The 25,228-nt window shown below is 55.8% G+C and overlaps 3 protein-coding genes across 5 annotated transcripts; 1 reads left to right on the top strand and 2 right to left on the bottom strand.

The window, feature by feature from the left end:
* Positions 1-286: 286 nt before the first annotated feature.
* On the top strand, positions 287-1,716 carry SAPCD1 (suppressor APC domain containing 1; the record flags this gene model as incomplete). The annotated part of the gene is given in 8 exon segments (XM_081044353.1): positions 287-331; positions 336-398; positions 618-669; positions 672-730; positions 1,231-1,326; positions 1,416-1,449; positions 1,452-1,516; positions 1,582-1,716. Coding segments are annotated over 8 exon segments (549 nt in total).
* On the bottom strand, positions 1,326-11,341 carry VWA7 (von Willebrand factor A domain containing 7). 2 transcript variants are annotated; one of them, XM_081044352.1, is made up of 17 exons: positions 11,216-11,341; positions 10,772-11,020; positions 10,161-10,442; positions 9,591-9,687; positions 8,897-9,007; positions 8,269-8,464; positions 7,982-8,151; positions 6,797-6,909; positions 6,454-6,570; positions 5,779-5,964; positions 5,145-5,277; positions 4,893-5,045; positions 4,696-4,788; positions 3,350-3,651; positions 3,131-3,270; positions 2,755-2,929; positions 1,326-2,659 (listed from the first exon to the last, which is right to left on the bottom strand). In XM_081044352.1, the coding sequence occupies exons 2-17, from the start codon at positions 11,003-11,005 to the stop codon at positions 2,486-2,488; spliced, it is 2,676 nt and encodes an 891-aa protein (XP_080900478.1). In that variant the 5' UTR covers positions 11,006-11,020; positions 11,216-11,341; the 3' UTR covers positions 1,326-2,485. The 2 variants fall into 2 exon arrangements, with proteins under 2 accessions (XP_080900478.1, XP_080900477.1); XM_081044351.1 differs by lacking the exon at positions 11,216-11,341 and adding an exon at positions 11,135-11,193.
* A 302-nt stretch (positions 11,342-11,643) lies between these two features.
* Positions 11,644-24,763, bottom strand: VARS1 (valyl-tRNA synthetase 1). Of its 2 annotated transcripts, none has more exons than XM_081038841.1 (30): positions 24,355-24,763; positions 23,702-24,121; positions 22,490-22,624; positions 22,259-22,397; positions 21,930-22,054; positions 21,756-21,843; positions 21,417-21,517; positions 21,155-21,282; positions 18,050-18,214; positions 17,743-17,824; positions 17,146-17,265; positions 16,958-17,066; positions 16,775-16,869; positions 16,465-16,555; positions 16,099-16,223; positions 15,913-16,016; positions 15,674-15,832; positions 15,496-15,586; positions 15,280-15,385; positions 15,119-15,189; positions 14,909-15,034; positions 14,469-14,573; positions 14,322-14,390; positions 14,162-14,240; positions 13,940-14,067; positions 13,442-13,597; positions 13,076-13,282; positions 12,894-13,005; positions 12,442-12,767; positions 11,644-11,780 (listed from the first exon to the last, which is right to left on the bottom strand). In XM_081038841.1, the coding sequence occupies exons 2-30, from the start codon at positions 24,086-24,088 to the stop codon at positions 11,712-11,714; spliced, it is 3,798 nt and encodes a 1,265-aa protein (XP_080894967.1). In that variant the 5' UTR covers positions 24,089-24,121; positions 24,355-24,763; the 3' UTR covers positions 11,644-11,711. The 2 variants fall into 2 exon arrangements, with proteins under 2 accessions (XP_080894967.1, XP_080894968.1); XM_081038842.1 differs by having other exon boundaries at positions 21,756-21,840.
* Between the last annotated feature and the right edge of the window lie 465 nt (positions 24,764-25,228).

The raw sequence follows: 25,228 nt of genomic DNA, 5'->3' as shown, positions 1-25,228 counted from the left end.
CTGCCTTAGAAATACAGTGACACTGCTGGAGGGAGCCGGGGCCTCTCCCCAGGGGGCCCTCATGACAACCAACTTCAACAGGCCCTACAAAAACTGGTGGGAGGGAAGACAGGAGCCCAGGGCAGATCGTCTTTCCACATATGTACGGGGAAGCTCCCAGCCTCAGACACAGCAGGAAGGGCTCTGAGGCCACAAGAGGGGTAGGACCCATGGTACAAGGCAGGGGGAGGGGAGGGAGCAGCCCTGGCCACCCGTGGGTGTGGCTCCACCCCACCACCTTAGAGCCATGGGGAGCCGTAGTCCTGGTGGGTGGCCCCTGGTGCAGGCCCCCTACAGTTCTGCTGCCACCCCTCGGGACAAGCCCCCACGACTCAGGGGCCCTGAGCTTCTTCCTCTGGGTGAGTATTAATCCAACAGGAGGACCGAGGGGAAGACCCTCCTCCTACACCTGCCCCTGACATTGCCAATGGATTTTCAGGACTCCTACGTCTTCCCCTCTGCTTCCCCTCCCCCCCGGATCCTCAGCGGCCAGTCTGGGCTCACGTGCAGTGATCAGACAGTGAACACAAGCAAGGCTCCTGCCAGAGTGAGGCAGCCTCTGCTTCTTGCATTTCCAGCTGCGGAGGATGATGCAGGCTCCGGAGAGGGAACAAGATGCCCTGTGGCAGGGGCGGAGCTGCTGGAACATGGCCAGGTCTGGTTTGAGGGCCGTCTGGGGGCCCCTGGTGAGGTATGGGGCTGCCCTGAGGTGGGCGCATGGGGACAGGGCACAGGGACGGCTGTGTGGACATAGCCTGACACCACCCTGGAAAGGAGAGTTAATGGGCAGGGACCCTGAACTGGAAGCAGCCTTGTAATGATAGGATGCCCCCCAGTGTGAGGCTGGTGTTCATTGCTGGGATTGGAGGAGGCCGCTCTGCATTCCTTTCAGAGGAACAGCCTTTGGATCACTCCCTTGGCATGGGGGGTGGCCTGGATTGTTCCAATGGATCCGGGACGGACAGGGAGGATCCACAAAGAATAAGGAAAGGAGGTATTGTGCTGTTTGAGTGCGATGGAAAAACTGAACTGTTAGAGATGGAGTGGAGAGTACTGCAAGTTTCCACCTGCCTTGGAGGGACCCTGGAATGAGGGGATCCGGATGGAAAGGAGAACGGCCTGTGGTGATAGAAGAGTGGTGGACGGGCCTCGAGTTATCACCACATCGTCAGCCTCCGACCCCTCCTTTACAATTTTCTAACAGATTTACACTCAGAACCTGGTGGCCCCCCATTAGCCCAGATTCAAAAGGTGAACATCTGTTTGCAGAATCTGATGCAGGGAAAGGTGAGTTTATTGTTTTTAATTCAGACTTTTGGGAAGTTGGGGTAGAAAGGGGACTTGAGGTCAGCACTGGTTCCATAGAGAGCAGTGAGTATCCTCCCCTGGTCTCCCCTGGTCCCTTGAACAGGCTAGTTCCTGCGCCACCCAGGACTGGAAGGGAAGGCCAAGGAAGCAGAACTGGTGGCAGCAACAGGTACACTGGAGGGGGGAGGGAGAGCAGAGCACAGGTGCCCAAACTGTTTCTCTCCTCTTCTCCAGGAGTTGTCAAGATGGCAGAAAGAAGTCATTCATCCAAAAGGGGAGATAGCTCAGCCGGGCTGCCCCAAAGGGCAGAGGGGGCCCCACCAGTGTCTAAACCTCTCATTCCCCTCAGTTGGTGACAGAAGAGGCTGAGTCAGAACCCCCAGCTTCTTTATCCTCTCTTGACTCAACAGCTACATGGCTGGGGTGGCGGGGAGTGTCAACTGAAGTCCAAAGACATCCTGTTGTAAAGTTTCTTCTCTGCTCCTGAAAACTTCCATTTCAGCTTCTTGGTATCTTATGCCCTCATTATCCTATATGATGTGCACAAATGATCTTTCTTTGAAATCCCTCTGGGGAAAGGACATGTTTATTGACACTTGCCTTCAGCTTTAAATACAAAAATAAAATAGAACCTTCTCCAGAATTTCAAATAAAACAGTTCTATAAATAACACTTCCTGGTACCCTCCTACCCCACGCCCAACCTTCCTCTCCTCTCCATTTATCTTCCCTTCAACCTGAGTTTGGGAGAGCAGAAACAAGTCGTGGAATAAAGATGCTACAGATAAATAGAAAGTATAACTTTCTTCAAAAATGAGTCTTGGGCTTCTTTTTCCCACATGGGTGGCTGGTGAGTGTGCACGCACTCCTGCATTCTATTTCTTTTTCCGAATAAACCATTTTATTTTGGTGGCGGGGAAAAAAAGTCTTGGGTTTGGTTCCCACAGGGTTAGGAAAAATGCATTGTGGGAAAATCTACTGCCGTCTCTCCCAATCTTGCTAAGAAAAGAGGCAAGTGCATGAGAAGGAAAACCTCCAGCCCAGGTAGGAGAGGTAGGGTCCCAAGGCCCATGTTACCTCCTCACCAATGGGGTAAGGTTGAAAATAGCCCCGGAGACCCCTCCTTCTAGGGGCTGTTGTCACCAGGAGGCCAGGCCTAGGAGGAGCAGCACCCCTCCAAGTGTGCCCCACCAGGGGTTGCCTGCCAGCCCTCCCCCAGCCCTGTCCCGAGTCACCAAAGGGGAGGGACGAAAGGCAGGGCTGGCCGTGGTGAGGATGGGCCCAGACGAGTGGGCAGGGGCAGCGAGCTGGTCCTGGGGAGAAGAGGGAGAGACCGTCAGGGTGTCTGTGCCCAATTAAGCTTCCCCTCGCCCAGCCTACCGAGCGATGGAAAGTGGGGGCGCCTCACCTGCGGGGCTGGGGCCAGCACCAGGAGCCGGAGGAAGGCATAGGTCGGGGCTACTGGGCTGGCTCCTCGACCCGTCGCAGTCACGGTCACCGTCACCACGGAGTCCGGGGCGGCTGAGTCTGGGACCTCCAGCCACAGGCGCCCCCAGGCGGACTCATTCTGTTCCAGGCGAACCCTGTCGAGCGGACACAGATGTGGGGCGGAAGCCCAGGCTGGGCACCGCGGCCAGTCAAGGGGCGGAGCCCAGCGCTGGGGAGGAGAGGAGGCGACAATCGGAAGGGGCCAGAGGCGGGGGCTTACAGAGCGTGGCCCGGATCCCGCACTCGGGAACCGAAAGGTGGGGGCAGAAGGAAGCAGGACCGCTCAGCGGCCTCACCTGGAGAGGTTGGAAGTGAGAGCGAAGCTGGAGTTGACAGATGTCGTAAGATCGAGATCCTGAGGCCCAGAGAAGCTGGCGACGTGGAGGCTGAGCGGGGCCTTGCTGCCGGGGGCCAGGATACCCGGGGGGCCGCTGAGCTGCGGAGGCCTGCGGGTCAGAGGGGGAGCGGCCCCAGCTCCCCCGCACGCCCAGCCACACCTTGCCCTAGCGTCTCACCTCCAGAAGGACGGGGACCACCGCGCAGGCCTGGGGGGCCGCCCGGCGCAGGTCCCGCCCCCCTCCGTCCTGGCCAATCAGCTCCAGAGAGAAGGATCCAGCGGCAGACAGAAGCGTGGGCGGTAGCGAGGCCGCGAGCAGGCCTCGCCCCGGGGGTCCCTTTGGCTCCAAAGGCACCCGGCCCAGCTCTGCACCCTCAGGGACCCCTCGAAAAACGACGTGGGAGAAATGTGGCAGAGGATGTCCAGGGTTGCCTCTGGAGCCCAGCCCTGTCACTTCTACCAGCAGCTGGGTCTGGAGACCTGCACAGGGGAAGCGGGGAGAACAGTGGTCTGCCTGAGGTGCTCAGACCAGGAGAAAAGAATGAATGACCAGCTTTCAGAATAGGGCCTATCTTGTCGCAGGACAGCCTTGCCAACTGTCCCTTCATGTCTTTCCTTAAGGAAAGAAGAGTTTGTGAAATTGTGCATTTCTGGGACTCTGTTCCATCCTTGTGTTTACACCTTATGTCTCTCTGTCTGGTCCCCAAAAGATGGTTTGCAGCCAAAGACCGGTAAGATATCTCTCGGGAGCTACAACCTAAGCCAGGCGGAACGGACTGGGGACCCCAAACGAGCTGCCTTGGACAGGTGTGGGAAGGGGCCTTGCCTCCCCTTCCCCCTGCTTGGGAAAGTCTATTGCCGGCTCTGGCTTTCCCCTTGCACCTGGTTCCACTTCTCTCAACAGAGTTGTTACAATGTGAAAGACTTGATCCTGAAAAGGTACATACTTTAGGTAAAAACATCCTGGGACCTTGTGCTTCCGCTGTTAACAAACAAAGGGTGATTGGAATAAACATTTTCTGTTAGGAAGTCTGAGCCTCACAGACTGTGTAAGAAACAATGTTGCTTTCTTGTAGTTGTAGACCTCTCAATAAAAACCTCCAGCCAGCTTTATTTTGGGCTCCAGTCCTCTGAGACTGAGAGACAGCTGGCCTTCGAGAGATTTAACTGCATTAAGTCTCTGTTTCTTGCTTAAAAACTTAACCCAAACCGCCCCTTCTCGCCTCCTCACTGCCCTTGTTGCGTAGGATGCGACAGGCCTATCTCTGAGGATTAGCGATGGGGAATAGGGGTTACCTCTGAGGCATCTTGCTGGAGAGGGTTAGAAGGGAGATCTGAGGTGTTGGAATAGTCTAAATCTTGAACTGAGTGATGGTTACATGGGTGTATTATATGAAATCCATCCAGCTGTACACTTTTTAGTGCACATTGTTATATGTAAATTTTAACTCAATAGAAAGTTAAATACACGTAGAATTTTGTAAATATAAACGTAATGAACAAGTTGGGGGAGAATAGATGTACCTGCAACTGGATGAGTCAGGGGGTAGAGGCCTGGGTGGGGGCCATCCTCCATGGGGACCCCAAAGAAGAAGAGGAAGTCCAGGGAGGTCTGGGCTGAGGGAGGGAAAGGCAGTCAGACCTTCCTGAGGTGAGTGTCGCTGACAGTGCTCTCCGAGCTCTGCAGTCTCCCTTCCCCTCCCCAGGGATCTCCTCCTTACCTTGCACTCTCACCCTGGGGTTACCCTTGGCTGTGACCCTGATCTCCCAGGTCCCCGTCTGTGGAGGGTCATTCATTGTCACAATCCAGAACTGCCCAAAGCGGCGAGTGTGACCTAGAGGTCCCTGGCCTTCCTCCTGGCCCTGGGAGACCCCTGGGTGGGGGTGGGGAGCAAGAGATTGTCACATGAAACAGTTCCTTTCCCTTAGTACATCACCTCTCATTCTCCATTATCACACACACGTGGAAGTACCTGCAGGGTTCCTGATCCCGAAGCTGCTCACCTCCCCATGGACCCGGACTGTGACCCTCTGCAGCAGTCCATCCACACTGAACACAAGTGGCCTCCCAGGGACCACAACAGGAGGTTCCAGGGGAAGGGTCACCTTGAGGAATGGGCAGGACCAAAATATGGCGAGAAGGTAAGGCATGGAATGAGGTGGGAACAAAGACAGGAGAAAGGTGGAGACAGAAAGAAACTAAGTCACACCTGGAGAAGGGGTACAATGAGAGAAGGGCAGAGGACCAGGGACGAGCTACGGTCACTGACAAACTTGGAGGCAAGGGATTAAGGATGAGTCAATCACTTCTTGCCCCCCCCCTCCTTAAAATATGGCAGGACTTTCTGTGGTAGCTCCCAAGACAGAAAATTGGAGACTAATATTGGGGTGGGGGGGCGGTGGTATTAATATGGAAGGAGCAATGTGGATGGTGGGAGGCCATGGATCTCAGAGGGAGAGAAACTTCCTTCCCCATTCCCCACCCTTCTGGCAACACAGCAGTGGGAGCCATTCCCTTTCTCCTATGAGAAAGAGAAATGCAGTGTCACCTATCCCCTCAGTTCTGAGCTGAAAGCATTGGTCCCTCTGTTCCCTACACTTACTCACCAGGTCAGCCATGCTGTCCCCAACAACAGCTGCCACATCCTGAATGTGCTGATCTTTGGTGAAGATCACCTCTCCTCCAGAGGCCAGGGCCACCACTTCATATGGCTCAAAACGCAGAGGGGACAAGACCTCACGCCGAGCTCGGCCCTGACCCCTCGATGGGTCTTCAGTCACCAGGAATGTTACCTGTGCCCAGAAGGGAGGCCAGTACTTGAGGTGTCCATGGGCCATCTACCATTGTAAATGAGGACCTCCTGCGCTCCAGCTTTCCACAGAGCTCGCGATTAGTGCTAAGGTCTGTCTGCCCTCTGGCTGCTACGCAGGGGCTCCCCATGACACGGCCTCCCGTCTTCAGTTAGTGGTCGCTACTCTGTTGTAACTGTCATCATATGTTATCCACAAAGCGGTTATTGGCAGCTATTACTAGATTTCCAGTTCTTCAAATGGTCTGTTGGGGGCAGGTTCAAATATGAATTCAGCTGCATTAAGGGTAGAGCCTCCCACTCTTTAGTATTGTTTAAGGGATCAGGAAAAGTGACACTCATTGTACTTCTCCCACCCCATGCCAAGGCTGGTTCAACCACCATAGTGCAGTGGGACCTTGTTATGAGATTGTCACAGGGTCTCCTGCATCCCTGGGTGGCTAACACTGGGTCTCCCACCAGCTATGCTCACTCTGCAGCGCCGCTCCTGAGTCAGGGATTCCACCCGGTTGGTGAGAAAGGCATCCTTGGGGGAGGCATCAGTGAAGACGAAGATGTCTGAGAGTGGAGGTGTGTGCAGCAGGGCCAGCTGGCAGGGAGGGAAAGTACTGGTATTAAAAATGGCACTAGCAGTGGATGGGCAGAGTTAGGAGGGCAGAGTAGATGGCAATATGGTCCTGGAACCCTAGAGTCAAGCTAGGGGGATCAGGCTCTGAAGGCGGGGTGGGGGGTGGGATCCCAAGGAGGCTCTAGCTCCCCTTGGTGGTGGGGCCTGGAAAGTGGGGAAGAAGAAAAGAAGAGGGGTCAGGGCAGACCTCCAGGGCTGACAGGCACATCTCAGGCTCATCTCCACCCCCCAAGGCATGGATCTCATTGAGTTGTTGCCAGAAGCTGTCGGGGTCACTGGTTGTAAAGACAGGGCCAAACCCTGGGGAGGGGGAAAGGAGGTGACATGAGTAAGGAGAGAGCTCCCCTCATTCCTACCCACTCAAGAGGCCCACTGTGCTCCTGGCTTGGACAAGTATTCAAATAACAATATTCCCTTATATAGGCAGGATAGGGCAGGGGCTGGGTACCTCTGGTGGGAAGGTGGACCTCATTTCCTTAACAAAATGGCAGCACTTCCTGTGGTCCTGAGTGTGCCTTTTTGGGTATGCGTGTAAATATTAAAATACAATTGGGATCTCAGTTTCCTCGCCAGAAAAGCCAGAGATAATAGTACTTACCTCAGAGGGTTATTGGGAGGACTAAAGGAGATGATTTTATAAATGTTAGAATAGTGCTTTGACACATTGTCTAAATTCTTAATTACTCATTTATTCATATCTTCACCAAACGTGTGATAAGCCCCTATTAAATGCCAGCCACTAGGAGATTTATGCAGGCAAATCCGACTCAAACCCTGCTCGTAGGGAATTCTTCATCTTACAGGCATTTTATTGGTGATCATTGCAACCCTGGAAGATAGGCAGGATAAGGCTAGTAGTGACCCATTTTACAGATGATGAAATTTGGCAAAGAGCGGTCAGATGACCAACCTAAGGACACACAGTAAGATGAAATTTGGCAAAGAGCGGTTAGATGACCAACCTAAGGACACACAGTAAGACTGGTTGACCCAGGCAGATTGTCTGACTTCCAGTTCAGCAGGGAAAGGAATACCATATAACTGTCTCAGACACCTCGCAGAGGCGTGGGCCCACCAACACCCCATCTTTATTTCAGCCTCTAACTACTGGAAATGGAGAGACTTGAAAATGACTTATTGGCACCTAAGCCTAAGAAAGCAGAGGCCACCTGCCTAAGCATGGATTGTGATTAACTCATATGTAAAGTGCTGCCATTCTGGAAGCAGTGGAAGAAGAGGCTGGTTACTTCTCATTGCACACAAGAAAGGCTCACTCAGGGCCATAGGAACTGCTATGAGGCCCACTGAGCCACCGTTAACCCCTTGCCCTGAACTTTGCTTTTCTCCACGATCCCAGACAGACCACAGTTACCTGGGTCATGGAAAGGTACCAGGACATAGTGGGCGGGCTCCGTGGGGCTGCCCCGTCGCTGCTCCACAATGCGGCGAGCCTGGATTTTGGCAGCATTGATCTCCTCACCCATACTGCCTGTGGTGTCCAGGACGAAGCTCAGGCTGGAGGCTGGGCTGATGTCCAGCAGCCTGGGGAGCAGGCCAGAGACACACTGAAGGGTCTGCACATTTGTCCCCAGCCCCTGGCTTCTCAGCTGCCCCAGGAGCACCTATCCATTAGGGAGTCCATCTCCGGAGGCCACTCACCTAGAGAAACCCCTGTCTCCCAGGCGGCTTCGCAGGAGGCTAAAGGCCTGAATGGAGGCCAGAAGGGCCAGTTTTGCAGCCTGGAGATGCAGCATATGGTGGGGGGAGAAGCCTGGGGACGTGCTATCCTTGTTGATGCCTCCCCGTGGTGGCTGGGAGCTGCTCCGGTCAAAATGGCCCCCATGGCTACATTTCCCTGGGTTGGGAAAAGGGATCTGGAGGGTGGAGGTAAAAAAATCCCCACTGCTTCCTAAGAAAATGGGGTCCTTTCTGACCTAGCCTGACTCTCTCACTGCTCGGCAAAGGATCAGCAGGAAGTGATGACATTTAGTGGAGGGAAAATCTGGAGGGTCCAGTCACACAGCACAGGATGGGTCCCCCGAGCCCTCCAGGCAGTCCCCAGATGTCCTCGGGCCATGGAGAAGTCATTAGCTGAGTAAGAAGCTGCTCCCCACCCCCACCAAATCATGGCCGCCTCAGGGGCCTTCATCCACCCATCCCATTCCCAACAGCCTCTCCTTCTTACAGAAAGTAGGGCCACGGCCTATAGCACAGACATCCCTCGGGACAGGGTCAGGGCAAAGGAAGCAACTTTCTCCCTTACTTCTGGGGCTTTCCTGGCTGGTACCTGGAGGCTTGGAGGGATGAGTTCCAAAGTAGCCAGAGGTGAGGAGTGTGGAGCCCAGCAAGTTTCCGGGACAGCTCAACTCGTGACAGTCAAAGCAGGTGTGATCTCCCACTGGGAAAAGAGGGCTGAGGTCTAGAATCCAAGATTCTGCTGCTCTGACCCGTATCCCCATCCTCCCAAGCTGCTTCAGCGTTTCCTCAGCTGGAGTAAGGCCCACAGGTGGCCTTCATAGATACCCTTCCAGGGTTTCTGGACTAAAACCTGGAGTTCATGGGCTGGTGCCGAGACTGGGACTGTGCTAGAAAAGCCAGAAGTGTGGGGACCAATCCTGTGGGGATTGTACCCCCTGTGAGCTATGGACAAGAAGTGAACTTGTAATGGACACAAGGCAGCTTCTGGGTCATTGTTCAGCTGGAAGGCTGAGGAAATTGTGAGATCCCCTGGGGGTAGAAGCCAAGTGAAAGAGAATTCAACTGAGGTGTGCAGACCTAGACCTGGCAGTGCTTTTCTGTGTGACCTCAGGGAAGCCACCGACCTGACCTGGCCTTTGGTTAGACTGGGAGACCTCACAGGTCGTTCCAGAGATGAAGCGATATCCCATTCTATATGACCTCTGGCTGTGATATGGTGGCTGGGTGTGTTGAAAAGAGGTGGCCCTGTGAGCATCTCCCAACCACTGGGGTCACGGCCGTACCTTGTGCCAGGTTCCCAAGCTCCTGCCTTGGCCAGAGGAGGTGAGGGTGTGGCTGCTGCTTCCCCAGTTCCACCCAGTTGCTGTGACTGTAGAAATCCTGGTCCCAGGGAAGGGAGGAGAAGGGGAACAAGGAGCTAGTCTCTTCTCACAGTGCCCAGCCCTACCTCACCACTCCTTTGAGTTCCCCACGGGGAAAGCCTCTTCCCAGCCCTACTCCTGTCAGACGCCCCAAGGCCCCTCCATTGCTCTCTTTCCATCATCCAGACCAGAGCATCACTGAGGTAGGAGTCTCCCCAGGTTTCTTCCCATCTCCTCAGAGTTCAACTGTAGGTCTTTGAGTGGCCACCTCTGATCTCAGCACCTTCCTCTCACCCTCACTGCTCTCCGGCCATAGTGGGTTCCGGCAGTGGGTTCCAGGCTGTTCCCACAGGAAGTACTGCCAGTTCGGACTCAGGGCCTTCAGGCAGTGCCCCAATACCTTCTAGAGAAAGGGCTAAGGAGGACCATCTGGGGCACTGGAAGGCTGGCAGTGAAGAAGCCCTTTGACCAGTACCCAAACTCTGTTCTCACCTGCAAGGCATGAAGTGCAGCCCCCAGGCGCTGGCGGGCCAGGGTGTGGTCAAGGGCTCTGGCGGCCACCACAGTCTCCCGCAGAGCCTCCACCAGGCGTGTTCGCCCCTGGCCCAGCCTTTCGGCATCAAAGTGCTGGTCAGGGTCATTCTTGGAAGTTGACAGAAAGTCCTGGGCTGCATTGGCACGAGACACCTCACCTAAGGCTGCTCGGAAGCGCCGGGAAGGAAACCCAGGTCCAAAGTAGGCGGCAAAGAGATCATCAGCGAGGAGGGTGCGGCCCTGGGAGAGGAGTAGGGACAGGGACGCCAGGAAAGCCCTTGGATTGGTCATTTCCCACATTTCCTCAGCAACTGGCACTCAAGGCTGGGTGTGGAAGGAATTGAAGGTGCTGGACCTAGAGGGAGGGGCAACCTTGGACCTCTCTGAGGGGGAGGGGACTCCTAATTTTAGGAGCAGGGCTCCTGGGTGTTGTTGCTGCAGAGGGTAGCGACTGGAGGGAGAAAGGGGGGGTGCTTTCTCTTGGCAAGCAGGGCCCTCAAGGAGGAGTGGTCCCAAGGGATTGGGGAATCTGGCTGGGATGTGACATGACAGGAGTGAGGAACGCTCACCAGGAAGTCCTTAAGATGAAGGGGGGGGCGACTTGGGGGCGGCTGCTCCAGGAAGAGCTGCAGAGTGACATTGAGAGCTGCCTCCTCGGTCAGGTCCTGGTGGGTGATGGAGCTGGGGGCAGCCAGGAGGCTCCAGATGTTGGGGAAGAAGGCAGATGTGGGGGGCAGAAGCAGCTGCAGCAGCAGTAGCGCTGAGGGGCCCAGGTGGCATAGGGGCACATCGGTGGGGAGCATGGCTGAGACATGGACCTGGGGGACAGAAGACTCTCAAGGGAGGAGGAAGGAGCGGCAGTTCCAGGGCAGGCCTGGCTGTCTCCAGGGACACCTGCTTGGAACCCTTCTGCCTTGCCTCAAGCTCCTTACCTGCTCCAGTCCAGGACTCCTCCCCCAGGATCCCTCTCCCCACCCAGTCTGACACCGGAAGGCACAGGAAGGCTCCCCTACCTGGTGGCTGGGTCTCCAGGCAGGGCTGCAGGGTGTGGCGTCACAGGGCACTCAGGTCAGAGTTATAATTAACCTAAGCAGGACTCGGGGGAGGAGGACGGAGGCCCAGCAGGCTGGGGGCAGAACTTCGGCCTCTGGGCCCTGCACTCATGCCTGCCCAAAGCCACAGGCAGCAGCCAGCGCCAGGGCGGGCCCCCGGAGCTGCAGTGTGGAGGTGAGTGAGGAGGAAGGGAGCCCGCAGCGCAGCGTGACTCAGGCCTGGCGTGGTGCCAGGGACGGGCCGGATGGATGCCCCTCTGCCACGGGGATCTGGTACGTCACCCCGCTGGCAGCCCTCCCACTGCTCCTACCAGCTGCCGCCGAGGATTCAGGAACCCAGCCCCTCAGCACCCCTTCCCCAGCCCCACCACACACACACAGATGGTTTTATGGCAAAATATTTATTGCTGTCATCCCCGGTGGACCACTGGGAGTTACGAGGGTTGGAGTTGGTGTATCACAGCATCTTCTGAAATAGGGAGATGGCCTCGTCCATCTTCCTGAGCTCTGCTTCTGTCTGTTGGAGCTGGGGGTGGAACAAAAAGGGTAGTGAGTGGTGAGGACCCAAACCTAAGAGAGAAGACCCCCAAATGCCCACTATGGCAGAGGGGTCAGAGTTAGAAAGGCAGGTGAGGAACACAGGCAGGGAGTAGTTAGGGGACTGTGTGTGCCTGGCTGGACCAGTCCCCCAAATCCTCAGCAGCCACCCCCCCGGCAACCCCCTTCTCTACCCGGGGGGGGGGCAGAGCACGGAGGTTAGGTCCACAGGCTGCTAGGTAGGTATTTAGCCTTCACTGCTAAAACGGCGCGAGTAATACTGCCTGCCCGGGGAGGGCTACCTGGAGAATCGATGGAGCGAGCGACCCCACCTAGCCGCCAAGGCTCTGTAACAGCCTGCGCGGCTGGATCTCTAAGTGGTTTACCCACTGCTTCTGCCTAGTGGGGTCCCCGTATGTATGCTGCCCGAGCCCCACCCCAGGCGGGAAGCCAAGTTCTGGCCCATGGCCGCCCGAGGGGTCTGGCTGGGAGGCAGGGGACCTTGCTGTGGGGCCTGGGCTGTACCCCACCCTGCTGCTGCCCACCCGCTCAACTCCACGCCCCTGTGGACTGCCTGGGGCTGAGCAGCGCAGCTGCAGGGCCGGGTTGAGATGTGGGAAGCAGGGAAAACGCCCGCCCACACCACACACCTTGGCCTCGTCTGCCTCCTGGACTGTGAGGGGCACCTTGGCTGCGTAGCCCGTGGCAGCGCGGCGCTCCCGCAGACGCTGGGCCTGCCGCTGGGCCTCACCACGCTTGGCCTGCAGCTTGCCCAGCTCACGGGCCGGGTCGACCAGCCCCTGAAGCTGCAGGTGGACGGAGCAGCGGTCGGAAGCCAGGGCCACAGCGCAGCCCTGCGGTACGGGAGCCCCCAGAGCCAGGACAGCCACCACACCTGCGCTGGCCAGAGCCTGCACGTAGCCCGACACTGTTGAAGCCAGGGCACCTGTGGCCTCGTCCGCCACTTCCAGGAAACCTGCAGGGGAGAAAGGAAGGTGAGACCTAGCCCGAAGGAGACAGGAGACGAGGCAGCAAGGCAGCCGAACTGGGGAGTGGGCCCAGGGACAGTGGGGCAAGGAGCATGTGGGGGCCTGAGGCTCACAGTCGGGCCGGATCCGGATGAGGTTGTAGTCAGCACGCAGGGAGCGCACGGCTCGTGTGATGCTCAGGGCCAGCTCCATGGCAGCGTCGGCCTCAGGGTCCTTCCAGGAGCACTGTGGGTGGAGGAAGGGGTAAGGAGGCCGCGGGGTCAGGCTGCAGCCCCCCTCCAGGCCAAAGCCATACCTCTGAAGGCTCTGGGTAGGGGGTAACGCAGAGGCTGGGGGCTGCGTGTGGCACCCGCCGGGGCAGCCTCTGGAACAGCTCCTCGGTCACAAAGGGCATGAAGGGTGACAGCAGCCGTAGGCCAATGTCCAGGCAGGTGTAGAGGGTCTGGCGGGCACACTCAGCGGCCACCTGGTCCACCCCATTCAGCACGGGCTTCAGGCACTCCTAGGGACAGGGAGGCACAGGGCGGAAAAGGTCTGGCCTCCAGCCCTCACTGTGCCTGTGACGGCTGGGAGGGGGACAGGGTGGCTCAGGGCTCATGGCTGACCGCTGGAAAAGGAAGGCCCAGGGCTCTGCTGCCCCCGCCCACTCAGCTCCTCTCACCAGGTAGACGTCACAGAGCTCGTAGAGCCAGAAGCTGTACTGCGCCGTGGTGACAGCTGGGAAGTCGTAGGCCTGGAAACCGTGGTTGCTGAGCCTCACAGCCTCAGTCAGCCGGCTGCGGATCCAGCGGTCCACCAGGCTCTCGTGGCCTCCAGGCTTGGGGGGAGGGGCAGATCAGCCAGGGGCCATGGGGGCAAACACCCCGGGGGAGGGAGCCAGAACCCCCCAGAGGCAGGAACCACGGGCAAATCTGTATTCCAGGAGCCTGAAGAGTCTGAAGCCACACGTGCCCAATATCTGGCGGGAGGACCCTAACATCCTAGGCTTTCCCTGTAACCCTCTGTCCCTCCCACCTCCCACATGGAGGCTGCTTGGGCCAGGGGTGGGGCCTCCTGCCTCAGTGGCTGGAACCCTGACAGCATGGGCTGTGCTTGATGCCAGAGTGGCGGGGTGCAGCCTGGGCGGGTGCCAGCCACCCTGTGCCTACCAGGTCCTCACCTTGGAGGTAGGTGAAGGCACGAAACCCTTCCCAAGGCCACGGAGGGCAAACTTAGTGGCGTTCCAGAGCTTGTTGCAGAAGTGGCGGTATCCCAGTATCCGGTTCACGTCCAGGTTGATGTCACGACCTGGGTGCGGGTGAAGTGTGTCCTCACCACCTCCTTCCCACCATCAGCCAGGGCAGAGGAGGAAGGATGGGGCTGAGAGCAGGGCTGTCCATACCCTGGGACGTGTAGGCGCACAGTCCAAACCGGAGGGCATCGGTACCGCACTCGGGAATCCCCGCCGGGAAGTCGGCCTTCTGCAGGGAGGAGTCGGAGCGCGAGTCCTGAGCCAGCCCCCTTCCTTCTGCCCGCACCCAGCCCGGGCCCATCCTCTATACCTGCCCTTCTTTAGCCTTCTCCATCTCGCTGGGATCCAGGTTGCTGTTCAGCAACTGGTCGTGGAGGCCCTGAGGATGAGGGGATGTCAGGGGTCCGCAGCCACAGCCCCGCAGCCCTTCCTGGCCTGGCCCGGCACCCCGCCCCACCTGCAGGGAGACTCCGTGGATAACATCGAGGGGGTCAATGACATTGCCCAGAGACTTGCTCATCTTCCGGCCGTGGGCATCTCGCACGATGGCATGGAGGTACACCTGCAAGGCAGAGAAGGCACAGCTGTGAAGCTGCGTCTCCCCGCCCAGACCCCACTGCACCCCAGAGTCCTGCATCTGGTCTGCCCTACTCTGGACCTCAGGCCCCTCAGTGTCCTGCCAGCCCATTCGGCACCTTCATGTGACTTAGAGGCGCTCCCCCCTCTGGGAAGCCCAGGCACGGAATCACTGAGCAGATCCCAGGTAGCTTTCAGCCCCGACAAGCGCACCTACAGCTGTCCATGGCCCTGCCCTGTGCCCCGTCCATGCTGAGCCTGAGCTTGTGGCTCAGGAGGCCACGTGAGGGGTGACTGTGGGGTGACTCAGCAGGCCCCCACCTCTCTGAAGGGCAGCCTGCCGGTGAGCTTTAGGCCCAGCATGACCATCCTGGCCACCCAGAAGAAGAGGATGTCATGGCCCGTCTCCAGCAGCGTCCCCGGGTAGAACACATTCAGATCTTCTGACTAAGGGCAGAACACGGCATGTGAGGGAGCCAAGCACCCACCTCCAAGACTTCCACCCCACTAGGGCTGGCCTCAGGGACGTACCTGGTTGGGCCAGCCCAGGATGGAGAAGGGGAAGAGGCCAGAGGAGAACCAGGTATCCAAAACGTCCTCATCTGAGGAAAGCCAAAGGTCGGACGCCAGAGTGGGCAGAGGTGGGGATCAGAGCCCCAGCCCTGCCCCTACCCCCCCAGGCCCCGTCTTGCCTTGCTGGAGACTGATCTTGTCAGGGGACACACCAAACTCCTTGGCTGCCTTCTCACGGGCCTCGGCCTCGCTGCGCCCACTCACCCAGTACCGCCCGTCGGGGTCCTGCCGCAGGTGGAGTGAGTACCCAAGGGGCACACTGACCCCCCCCCAGAAGCCAGCACAGCCGCAGCTCCCCCCGATGTGCCAGCAGCGGGCTCTGGCCCAGTTCTCACCTCCCCTGGGGGTACGGCTGGGTCGTGGACAGTGATGAAGTAGGCGGGGATGCGATGGCCCCACCACAGCTGCCGGGAGATGCACCAGTCCCTGCAAAAGGCCAGGGGAAGGGCTCAGGGCGGGGAAGGGCCCTGGCCTGTGCCCGGCTCAGCCCCCAGCCACCTGCCCCTAACGCACCGAATATTGTCCATCCAGGCATGCCAAGTCCGCTGATGGGCCTCAGGCAGGATTCGGAGGTCACCCCGAGTCACAGCAGCACTGGCGGCCTGGGCCATCTCCCCACAGCGCACGTACCACTGTGGCCGCAGCAGAGGTTCCACCACGTCCTTAGACCGGCTGCAGGGTCACATAGGTGGGGAGGTTGGATGGGGAGCACCCTGAGCAGCCCCTCCCCCCTCTCTGGCCCCCACCCTCACTTGCAAAGTGGCACCACCATGGGGTTGTCCTCGATGCCACGGAAGAGTCCCCGCTCCTTCAGCGCCACCAGCACGGCCTTCCTGGCCTCAAACCTGGGCAGGCCCTGGGGGGAGACAGGCCTCATTGTGGCCGTGCCTAGGTACCCTGCTGTCTGCAGAACGGCGCTCACACCCAGGCAGTCTTACCAGAAAAGGCGGGGGCACGTTTACGAGGGTCCCTCGGGCGTCCATGATGCTGATGGCCTCCAGCCCGTGCCTCTGCCCCACCTCATAGTCATTCTGGTCATGTGCCGGGGTGATCTTCACGGCACCTGGGGTGTATGCGGGGGTGCCAGGGCCACGAGGGAGGGACTCAGTAGACTCCCTTCCCACATGCACGTAGCTCCCAGACCACCTGTCCCCCACTTCCCTAAGACAGGCCTCTGAGAACTAGCCCAAGTCCTGTCTGTTCCAGGGATGCTTCCTTTCTTTTCCTTGAGAGGGAAGATGGACAGTGGGGTGCGGCTCGTGGGCTCCTTCCTCTCCCACAGGACAAGACAGACCCTTGCTCACCTGTGCCGAACTCCATGTCCACGAAATCATCAAAGAGGATGGGCAGACTCCGAGACAGGAACGGGTGGGTCACGCTCTTCCCCTTCAGGTGCTGAGAGCAGAGGGAGACCTCAAAAGTGCACGAAGGGCTGGCCCCGACTCCCTCCTACCCAGGGCCCCGACTGTCCCAACACCCAAGTTCCCTCTTCAGGGCTCGAAAGGAGCCTCGGGATGAGTTTCTAACCCAATTTTCCTCTCTTCAGCTGGGGCTCAGTGCCCACGTCCCCGTCAACAGTGTGGGGCCCCTTTCCAGCCGGCGTTCCTCCCCCACCTGGTATCTGGGATCTTTGGGGTGCACAGCGACGGCCACATCTCCCAGCATTGTCTCGATCCGTGTTGTTGCCACCAGCACCTCCTCATCGCTCTCTGGGGTGACAGGAGACCTTGTGATCTCAGAGCTTGCCCCTTCCCACCACACCCCCCAGCCCAGGGTCCTGGTGCCGCTGGCTCCTACCTGAGCCTTGGACCTTGTAGGCAAAGGAGATGAGGACTCCGAACTCCACCTTCTCCTTGTAGCCAGGCACCGGGAGCAGGGTGCGGCCCGTCAGCTCCTTCTTATCCACCTGTGAAATGGGTATGAGGAAAAGTGGCCCAGGGGCTGGGGCCGGGGTGCAGCTAAAGAGAGCCTGGGGCAGGACACACCTCAATGTCGGAGATGGCCGAGTTGAGGGTGCAGGACCAGTTGACAAGGCGGGTACTGCGGTAGATGACGCCTTCCTCATGGAGCCGGACAAAGGCCTCTGTCACAGCTGTTGACAGTTTCTAGGATAGAGCGGGGGAGTCAGAGATGGGCCTAGGTGCCCAGGCAGACTTTCCATCACAGCAGGTCCAGTGAGACTGGCCTGCCCAGAGTCCCACTGCCCAGGACCCAGACCCCTTTGAGGGGTGGAAGGGAGAAATGCTTTCCCTGAAGGGAAGAGGGGACTCTGGGAACATAAGGCAGGCAACAAGCCTGGTGATACTGGAGATGGCAGGAGAGCCACTCAGCTGGGGACAGCTGCTAGTGCAGAGAATCCTGGGAGTTCAGGCTCCATGGGAAGGTGAAGCCCCATCATGTGCCTCTTGGAGCAATATGAGCTCCCAGAGTGGGTGATAAGGAACACAAAGGGCCATGCCATGGCGTTTGCAGCTGAGCCCTTAGTGATTGCCTACGAGTGGGCTCACCTCCTGGGGGAGGGCACAGCACATGCTCTCGTGTGTGGATGTACCACTCTGGGGAGCCTCCCCGTTCCTACTCACAGGGTCCATGGTGAAACAGGCTCGATCCCAGTCTAAGGAGCTGCCGAGCTTCTTCAGCTGGTGGTAAATCCGGTCACCTTTTCTGGAAGTGGACACATAGGTGAGATCAGCACTCAGGCCTGGGCTGGAGAGACATCTGATGGCTGATGGAGCAATGTGGGGATCACTCATCCTCTGAAATTGACCTGGGCCCTGAAGCCACTGACCCTCAGCTTCTGTAAGAGGGCCTGAGCCTGCAGCTAGGGTCGCAGATGACAGAGGTCTTATCTGGATAGGGGACAGGGAGGCAGGGCTGCTGCACACTCACTCCTCCTTCCACTTCCAGACCTCCCGTAGAAAGGCCTCGCGGCCCAGCTGGTGCCGGTTTAGGCCCTGCTCTCGCCAGAGCTTCTTCTCCACTACCACCTGGGTGGCAATGCCTGCGTGGTCACAGCCAGGGTTCCACAGGGTAGTCTCCCCGCGCATGCGGTGCCTGTGGGAGGAGCACGGAGGACCGGAGGTGAGTGGTCCGGTAGAGCCTGGCACCAAAGGAAGAAGAGGCTTCTGGGTAGGGAGTCAATGGACTCGGGAAAGAAAGGGGTGGTGGAGAGGGACCCCCGATTCTAAAATTACAGTCAGGGGGAGGAGATACACAAGGACAGCCAAAGAGGAGGCTCTTGTCCAACTAAATAACAAAACATATCAGAAAGTTATGATTATTAAAGCAGTAATTTATGACACAGGAAAAAAGTTACAGACTAAGGAAACAAAACAGCGACTAGAAACAGATCCAAGCCAATTTAGTGTCATTTCGTAACAGTAGGGAAAGGAAAAACTAGTCAAAAAAATTTGTTGAGACAACTAGCTACATAGTTGGAAAAAATCTCCCTACTTCCCAATATTCTCAAAAATGAATTCTAGTCAGATTAAAGAACTCAACATGAAAAACACTATGAAAAAGCCTTAGAAAATGACATAGTTTTCAAAAAACAAAGCAATAACACAGGTGAACATGCGTATTACTTTGAGATAGGTGAGGCCATCTCTAACAAGACACACAAGATGAAGCACATCGGTGAGACGACTAGAGCAAAACGTAAAACCTCAGAGCATCAGCAGCCCTCAGTGAAGTTAAAAAGCGAGGGACAGACCATTATGGAGAAAATGACGGGAAGCTAGTTACGTTTTAGGGAATTAATCAGGAGATGAATTAGAGAGTAAAATCATGGGTCTTCATCTACTGTAATGACAGAGGTACATGCGGACTCGGAAGCCCTCCACTGGCACCCCACCGTATGGCACGTGAAGCGTTCAGCCCGTGTCCCAGGAGAAGTACTACCCGCATTACAGTGGGCAGCGGACGTTACCAGAGAAACTCAATCACAGTGTATTCACACATTATCTTCAATGCCTCACAAAACTGTATTACATTCATTACTTTATGGTCTGTTTGTCCCCACAATAGTCAGATCTCCTTGGGGACAGGACTGTATGTAGCAACTCTGTGCTCTTGCAGATAACTGATACTCAGAAATGTTGTTTCTGTGCCATAACGGATATGAACATTTTCTGAACTTCAACATGTTGTTAGATAGCAATATTAAAGAAATTAAGCACAAGAAAGGAAGACAAAAATATCTTTTCACTAAAAGCATCTGTTGGGGATCACATAAAATTGGCAAAAAATAAATCAATGTCACGGATATTTGTAGAACAGCACCCTATTTTCTGCTGGAGGAAGAAAAAATATAGTTCTAAAACTCACTTTTATTTCATTTTTATAATGTCTCATTGTTGGAAATATTTAAGGCTATAGTTCATGTTATTTTTTTGTTCTAAAATATTGAGATAAATCTATTCCATTGAAGTAATGTCTTAACATTTTATTTAAATCACGTTCATTAGAAAAAAAATGTTGCTACCCTAAGAGTTTTATAAGAGTGTTGATTCTATGTCATGTAAATGAGTTGGCCATTATATGAGTATATTATATATATTGAATACAGCTCCATTTTTCCAGCTCTCAATTCCTTGCAAAATGCTAAAGCTGATATTATGACCCCAGTGCCCAGAGCAGAGCTGGCACATAGTGATGTCCTGTAAATATTTTTTGACCAAATTAATTTAGTAAGTAGGACACTATAGAATACTATAGAACTTCTCAAAATTTGAAATATAATAATAATCCTGGTTTCCAAAAATAAAAAGTTGTTTTAAAATACTTTTTAAAGGAATTTGTCACTTAGAATATTAGACTTTATATCTGTTAACTAATTAAAATATTAACAGTGGGGCACGTTAGATAGGGAAAGCCAAGCGCTAGAGCAGGAGAAAACATTTACAATATATGACAAACAAAGAAAAACAATACCCAGTATACGTAAAAAAAAAATCTTCCAACAAGCCACAAAAGAAAAAAACAACAAAGAATCAATAGAAAGATGGACAAATGATTGGTATGTACAGATAGTTCACATAAGGGAAAACCACGCTGGCCCAGAAACAGAAAGAGGCAGAGCCTCACTGGTAATCAGAAATTACACAGGTGCCATTTTCTTGCCCATTAGATTGGGAAAATGAAGACCGATAATATCCAGAGTGGCCAAGGGCAGAGGAAACGAATACTCTCACATTCACAGAGGTATAAATCGGTAAAGCCCTTTTGTAGGGCAACTTGGCACCTTCTATTTGTACTTAATACTGGTATGCCCTTCCGACCTAGCAGTTTCACTTCCTGCTAACTACACCAGAGAAATCCTTCCACATGTGGTTGAAAAAACATGTGCAGGAATGTGCATTTTAGCAAGGCTTTCAACAGAGAAAAATTAGGAACAACCATTAATAAAAACGTGACCCTGTTATGGTATAGTCACACTATCAAATACTACGGACAAATGAGAGAATGAAGTCAGTCTATAAGTAAGGATAAGGAAAGATCTCTAAGAGAAACTGTTAAGTGTAAGAAGACATTTGAAGAATAACATGTTTGGTGTGAGTCCTTTATGTTAGAGGATAGAAAAGAAAACCATGAATTTCTATGTGAATATGTAAGTAAATAGACAGAAAGATCTGGAAAGATCCACATCAAAGTGATAATGAAGGCTAAGTCTTGGGAGGGAGCAGGTCTGGAGGGAGGATTTCAAAGAGACTTGAAGTTTTCAATTTCTTACAACAAGAATATTTCACATATTTCTTGTTAAATTCAAAAGAATCTTATTTCTAGTAGCAAGAAAAGGGAGAGAAGGGAGTCGGCAAGTGGGGGTGTTGGTTACCTGACTAGCGGAGGGTGCTAAGTGATCAGATGGGAGTGCTGCACAGAGAAGCCCCACCGGGGCAGAGCTGAGCACCAATGTGGAAGGAGCGAGGCAGGAGAGGGCCCCAGCCAGGGAAGAGAAGAAAGCAGAGGGAACCAGAGGAGAAGACAGGAGCTCACCATCGGGTCAGGGAGTCCTGGATGGCGTTGGTGAGCGCGTGGCCCAGGTGCAGGGAGCCTGTCACGTTGGGGGGTGGGATGCACATCATGAAGACGCCCCTGGGATTTGGTGTTGACAAGCTGGAACGCTGTGGGCGAGGAAGGATTGGCACGTGGTAAGGCCTCATGTCACCTCTCCCAGCCCCTTCCCGGGCAATGTGTCCTTTAACCCTGCCCTTCCCTGCCTCCTCCCCTCCAGGCCTGGGCGGCAGTGCCCACTCACTCCATACTCTGGCTTGAAGAAGCCCTGCTGCTCCCACCAAGGGTACCAGGCTGCCTCCACGTACTGAGGGCTGTAGGAGTCAGGCATGGCGCCACTGACATCTGGGGGCGAGGAAAGAAGGGGTCAGTGTGGAGGCTGGGAACAGCTGGGAAGGGGACGATGGGCCAGCAAAGGACCTGGCCTCGGTTCCTCACATCACAGGACAGGAATTGGGAGGCTCTGCAAATCTTCACCAAACAAAGTGGTGGGAGCAAGGACAAAGCAGGTAGGGGTATAAACAAGCAGCAGTAGCTGAGGAGGGTGGTGGTGAAGGGGGGGGTCCCTTCCCCCTCCTAGTACCTTTCTTTTCCCCGGGTGGGGTTGGGAGGTCATAGGTAATGACTCCAGGATCCCGTTTCTCCCTTTTCTCTGGTTTTGGTTTCTTCTGCTTGGGAGGGAAAGGATACAGGTACAGGTATCAGCCACCCCACCATGGCACCAATCTCCTATCCAGCCCCACCCATGACCTCTCACCTCCCCTGGGGGTGGCTGCTGTTGTTGCATCTTCTGCTTCTGCTGGAATTTCTCTAATTTCTCCCGTTTCTTTGCCTCTTTCTTGAGTTGAGTGGCTGTCTTTGGGGGTGCAGTGACCTCAGGGCCTGGTAAGAGGCAGACAAATGTAGACTTAGCCTGCTGCGGGCCCTCTGTAAACAGTGCTGTCTCAGATAGGCTATTTCAGCATGGCTCCTCCGTGCTGACTCCCACCTTACCCTCCCGCAGGCCCCTGCCCCGGTGATTCTGTCATTTCTATGAGAAAAAAGTGAGCTGCAAGGAAGACCCCAAGGAAACCCTTCCCTCCTCACCTGGCTGTTGGGAAAGAGGTCTGGCCCCTGAGTACAGAACCACTTCTCCCAGCACGGCCCGGAATTCTGGCTGCTGGACACACGTGATAAACCAGCGAGTGACATTACCCCAGATCCGGCGGGCAGAGGCATCCAGGACCTGGGATGGGGTAAATAAATGGACTACCCTCAGTTACCGTATGGTGCGGTCTGAGGGGAGCTGCCCTCATCCTTCCCCAGGCCCTGACTCACATATCGGAAAGGCAGCAGCAAGGCTGTGACAGCCGCCAGGTCAGCCAGAGTGGGGGCCTCCCCGGCCAGGTAGGTGTGCAGCCGAAGCCACTCTTCCAAGGGGCTCAGGGCCCGTCCTAGGGCCCCCAGTGCAGCCTAGCAGGAAGGGGAAGGGGTATGAGACAAGACTTGGCCTCCTTCCACTCCCACAGATCATGACCTCTGAGGCCAGTTTCACCTTCACTGAAATGGCCATAAATAAAAATACTTCCCATTCATTCAGTAAATTCCTACCGAACACTTACTGTGTGTCAGATGCAATCTATTAAGTACAGGAAGTTAGAGTAAAGATTACATGAGGCAACACAATAATTGTTTCAACAAATATTTATTAGGCACCTACTACATGTCAGGTACTTCTCTAAGGAATGAGAAGAGAACTTGAACAGATGGAACACCTGACCTGGTGGTTTATATTCTAATGAGGGAAACAATAAATGAGCAAGTATATAACACATTACCCTATTTTTCTCATTAAGTGCTATGAAGAAAAATAAATCAGGCTGAGGGGGACAGGGAATTCTACAACGGGGACCTCTATTTTAGATAGGGTAATCAGGATATGAGGGAGGAAGCCAAGGTCTAAGTCATATTCATTTCATTCATTCATTCATTCATTCATTCATTCCATCGTTCTGCCACGTGCTCAATATTCTGCAAAGAGGCAGTGTAATAAGGCCCGTAAGGCACAGCCCCACTCTGGAAGGCCTTAGCTACAATCTGGTGTGCTGATTTTTCCTGCCCCTTACTTCCCCACCTCCTCACTTCATTTCTTCCTCATCTCCTCCCAGCACCATCATCTCTCCTGGCCCTATCTGCCTCTCCTCTCTCCTTCATCCAGTCTTTCCCTACAGCTCGCAGTAACCTCTATCATCAGTTTCGGACTCATCAAACTTTTACGCAACACGTTCAAGTGACTAGCACTAGACTATGTGCTCTGCACACACCCGTTCATCTTCTCATGCCCTTAACACGTTCCTCAACATGAAAACTAAACTTTTCATAGACATTAGAGAGACCAAGGCTCAGAGATGTTACCATGCCAGGTGGCAATCTGAAATCTGACCAGTCTTTTTCCACATCTGACATGCTGTCTTCCTGTCCCATTACCCATTCCAATTCTTGCTTCCAAAATTCTTCTGAATTTCCCCTCCCCCTCTTCTCCCCACTCACCTGGGGGTCCTGGACTGAGCTGCGGAGTCCCAAGGCAGGCAGCGTGGCCCCACAGGCAGCTGGTATTAGCTCCGTGTCGGCGTAACTGACCCACTGTTGGACGACAACGGCTGCCCGGCTGCCCCCGGGGCCCCCCAGGCCTGCTGGCCACAGCAGCTGGGCCACAGCCGTGGCCCCCCACACCCAGAGCCCACCGGGCCCCTGCTCCAGGGCGGGCAGACGTGGTGGGGGAAAGGGAGTCCTGCTCGTCGGAGGCGGCTGGAGACAGACGCGGGGGTGAGCCCCTCCCCACCCGGGCCCCTCCCCAGCCTCCCCGTAGCGCGCAGCTATCAGAGCTCGGAGGCTGGGGAAGGCGTCGGGGTGAGGCGAGACATAAAGGATGGACATGGTCACGCAGGGGTCGAACCAGATGTACAAGACCTAAGGAGAAAGAGAGACGGGGAAGACTGAAGAACTGAGGAGTCTTCTTTGAGGAGAGAGCAGACCCTCATGGGGCTCCTCTACCGCAGGCGCACGAGGCCCCCAGGGATGGAGGTCTCTCAGGAGCCGAGGGTCCGGCTCTCGGAGTGGCGGTGACAGCGGGGTACTCGGGGATTGTGGGAAGCTCCGAGAGGCCTCGGCGTCCGGTGGAACGCAGGTTCGCAGGTACGTACTGGAGGGACGAGATCGGACGGAGCCGGACAGCCACCTCACATCCGGGAGCCAGCCGACGCTGCACCGGCCCGGCGGCCGGGGCCGACGTGGCGGGCGGCCGGGACGGTGAGCGGTTCTCCCGGCGACTCTGGCGTCCTGCGACCGCCGCCCGGGCCGTCGGCGCCCACGTGTTGCCCCCTTTGTGACAGCGAGCGTTTCCGGGCCCGCGGGTCCTGGCGCGGGCGGCCGTGTCCCGCCTGCAGGTGCAGCCGCCACCCCGCACGACACTGGCCGGGCGTGTGCGCCGCCTTCCGCGAGCTGCGCTCAGGGCCGAGGGCGCGGGGCGCAGGCACAGAACGGGGGGGCGCCCCCGGACCGCGCTCCCGTCAGGCGCCGCCGCGGGCAGCCCGCACGGGGCCTGTGAGGGACAGCAGCCCCCAGCGGGGAGCGGTGGAAACGGCCGGGAGGGACAGCCGCGGCACGCGGACCGTCTCGGCTCGGCCCGGGGCGGCCAGCGCCAACCTCATTTCCTCCGATTGAGAAGAGGGACTCACGCCGATGGCCTCTAAGGCCCCTTAATGCAGAGCTCTCGTCTGTAGCGGGAATGAGCGAATGAAGACTTAATTCCCCCTCAACTCTCCACAATAAAAATTGTCACTTGTTTGTAATTATCTGCTGTATTCAGGGTGTACTGATTTGGCAGGGTCGCAGAAGAAATCCAGCATCAAATGCATTCTGGTGTCTCATTTAACACTCACATCACGAGAGGATAGCAAGCCCTCCTGTAGGTATAGTATGAGCAAAAAGCCATGTAGGTAGGAGCATGTTCAGGAAACATGGTGTCGTCAACTTGAGGTTTTATACAGTTTATACCAAGGAAAGCGGCACATAATG

This window comes from Rhinolophus hipposideros (genome assembly GCF_964194185.1).
Source record: "Rhinolophus hipposideros genome assembly, chromosome: 3".
Taxonomy (NCBI): Eukaryota; Metazoa; Chordata; class Mammalia; order Chiroptera; family Rhinolophidae; genus Rhinolophus; species Rhinolophus hipposideros.
The sequence above is the reverse complement of the archived record's forward strand: the minus strand, read 5'-3'. Positions and strand labels throughout refer to the sequence as shown.

Bases quoted from the DNA above. Each gene is read 5' to 3' on its own strand.
- VWA7 (XM_081044352.1), bottom strand. From the start codon at position 11,005: ATGCTCCCCACCGATGTGCCCCTATGCCACCTGGGCCCCTCAGCGCTA. The intron at 8,152-8,268 runs GTGAGTGGCCTC...CCTGCTCCCCAG, and splicing joins GGAGACAGGGGTTTCTCTAG to GCTGCTGGACATCAGCCCAG. The intron at 2,660-2,754 runs GTGAGGCGCCCC...TCTTCTCCCCAG, and splicing joins TGCTGGCCCCAGCCCCGCAG to GACCAGCTCGCTGCCCCTGC.
- VARS1 (XM_081038841.1), bottom strand. From the start codon at position 24,088: ATGTCCATCCTTTATGTCTCGCCTCACCCCGACGCCTTCCCCAGCCTC. The intron at 14,391-14,468 runs GTGGGGCGGGGT...CCTCATCCTCAG, and splicing joins TCCACGGAGTCTCCCTGCAG to GGCCTCCACGACCAGTTGCT. The intron at 13,006-13,075 runs GTATGGCTTTGG...CTCCACCCACAG, and splicing joins CCTACCCAGAGCCTTCAGAG to TGCTCCTGGAAGGACCCTGA.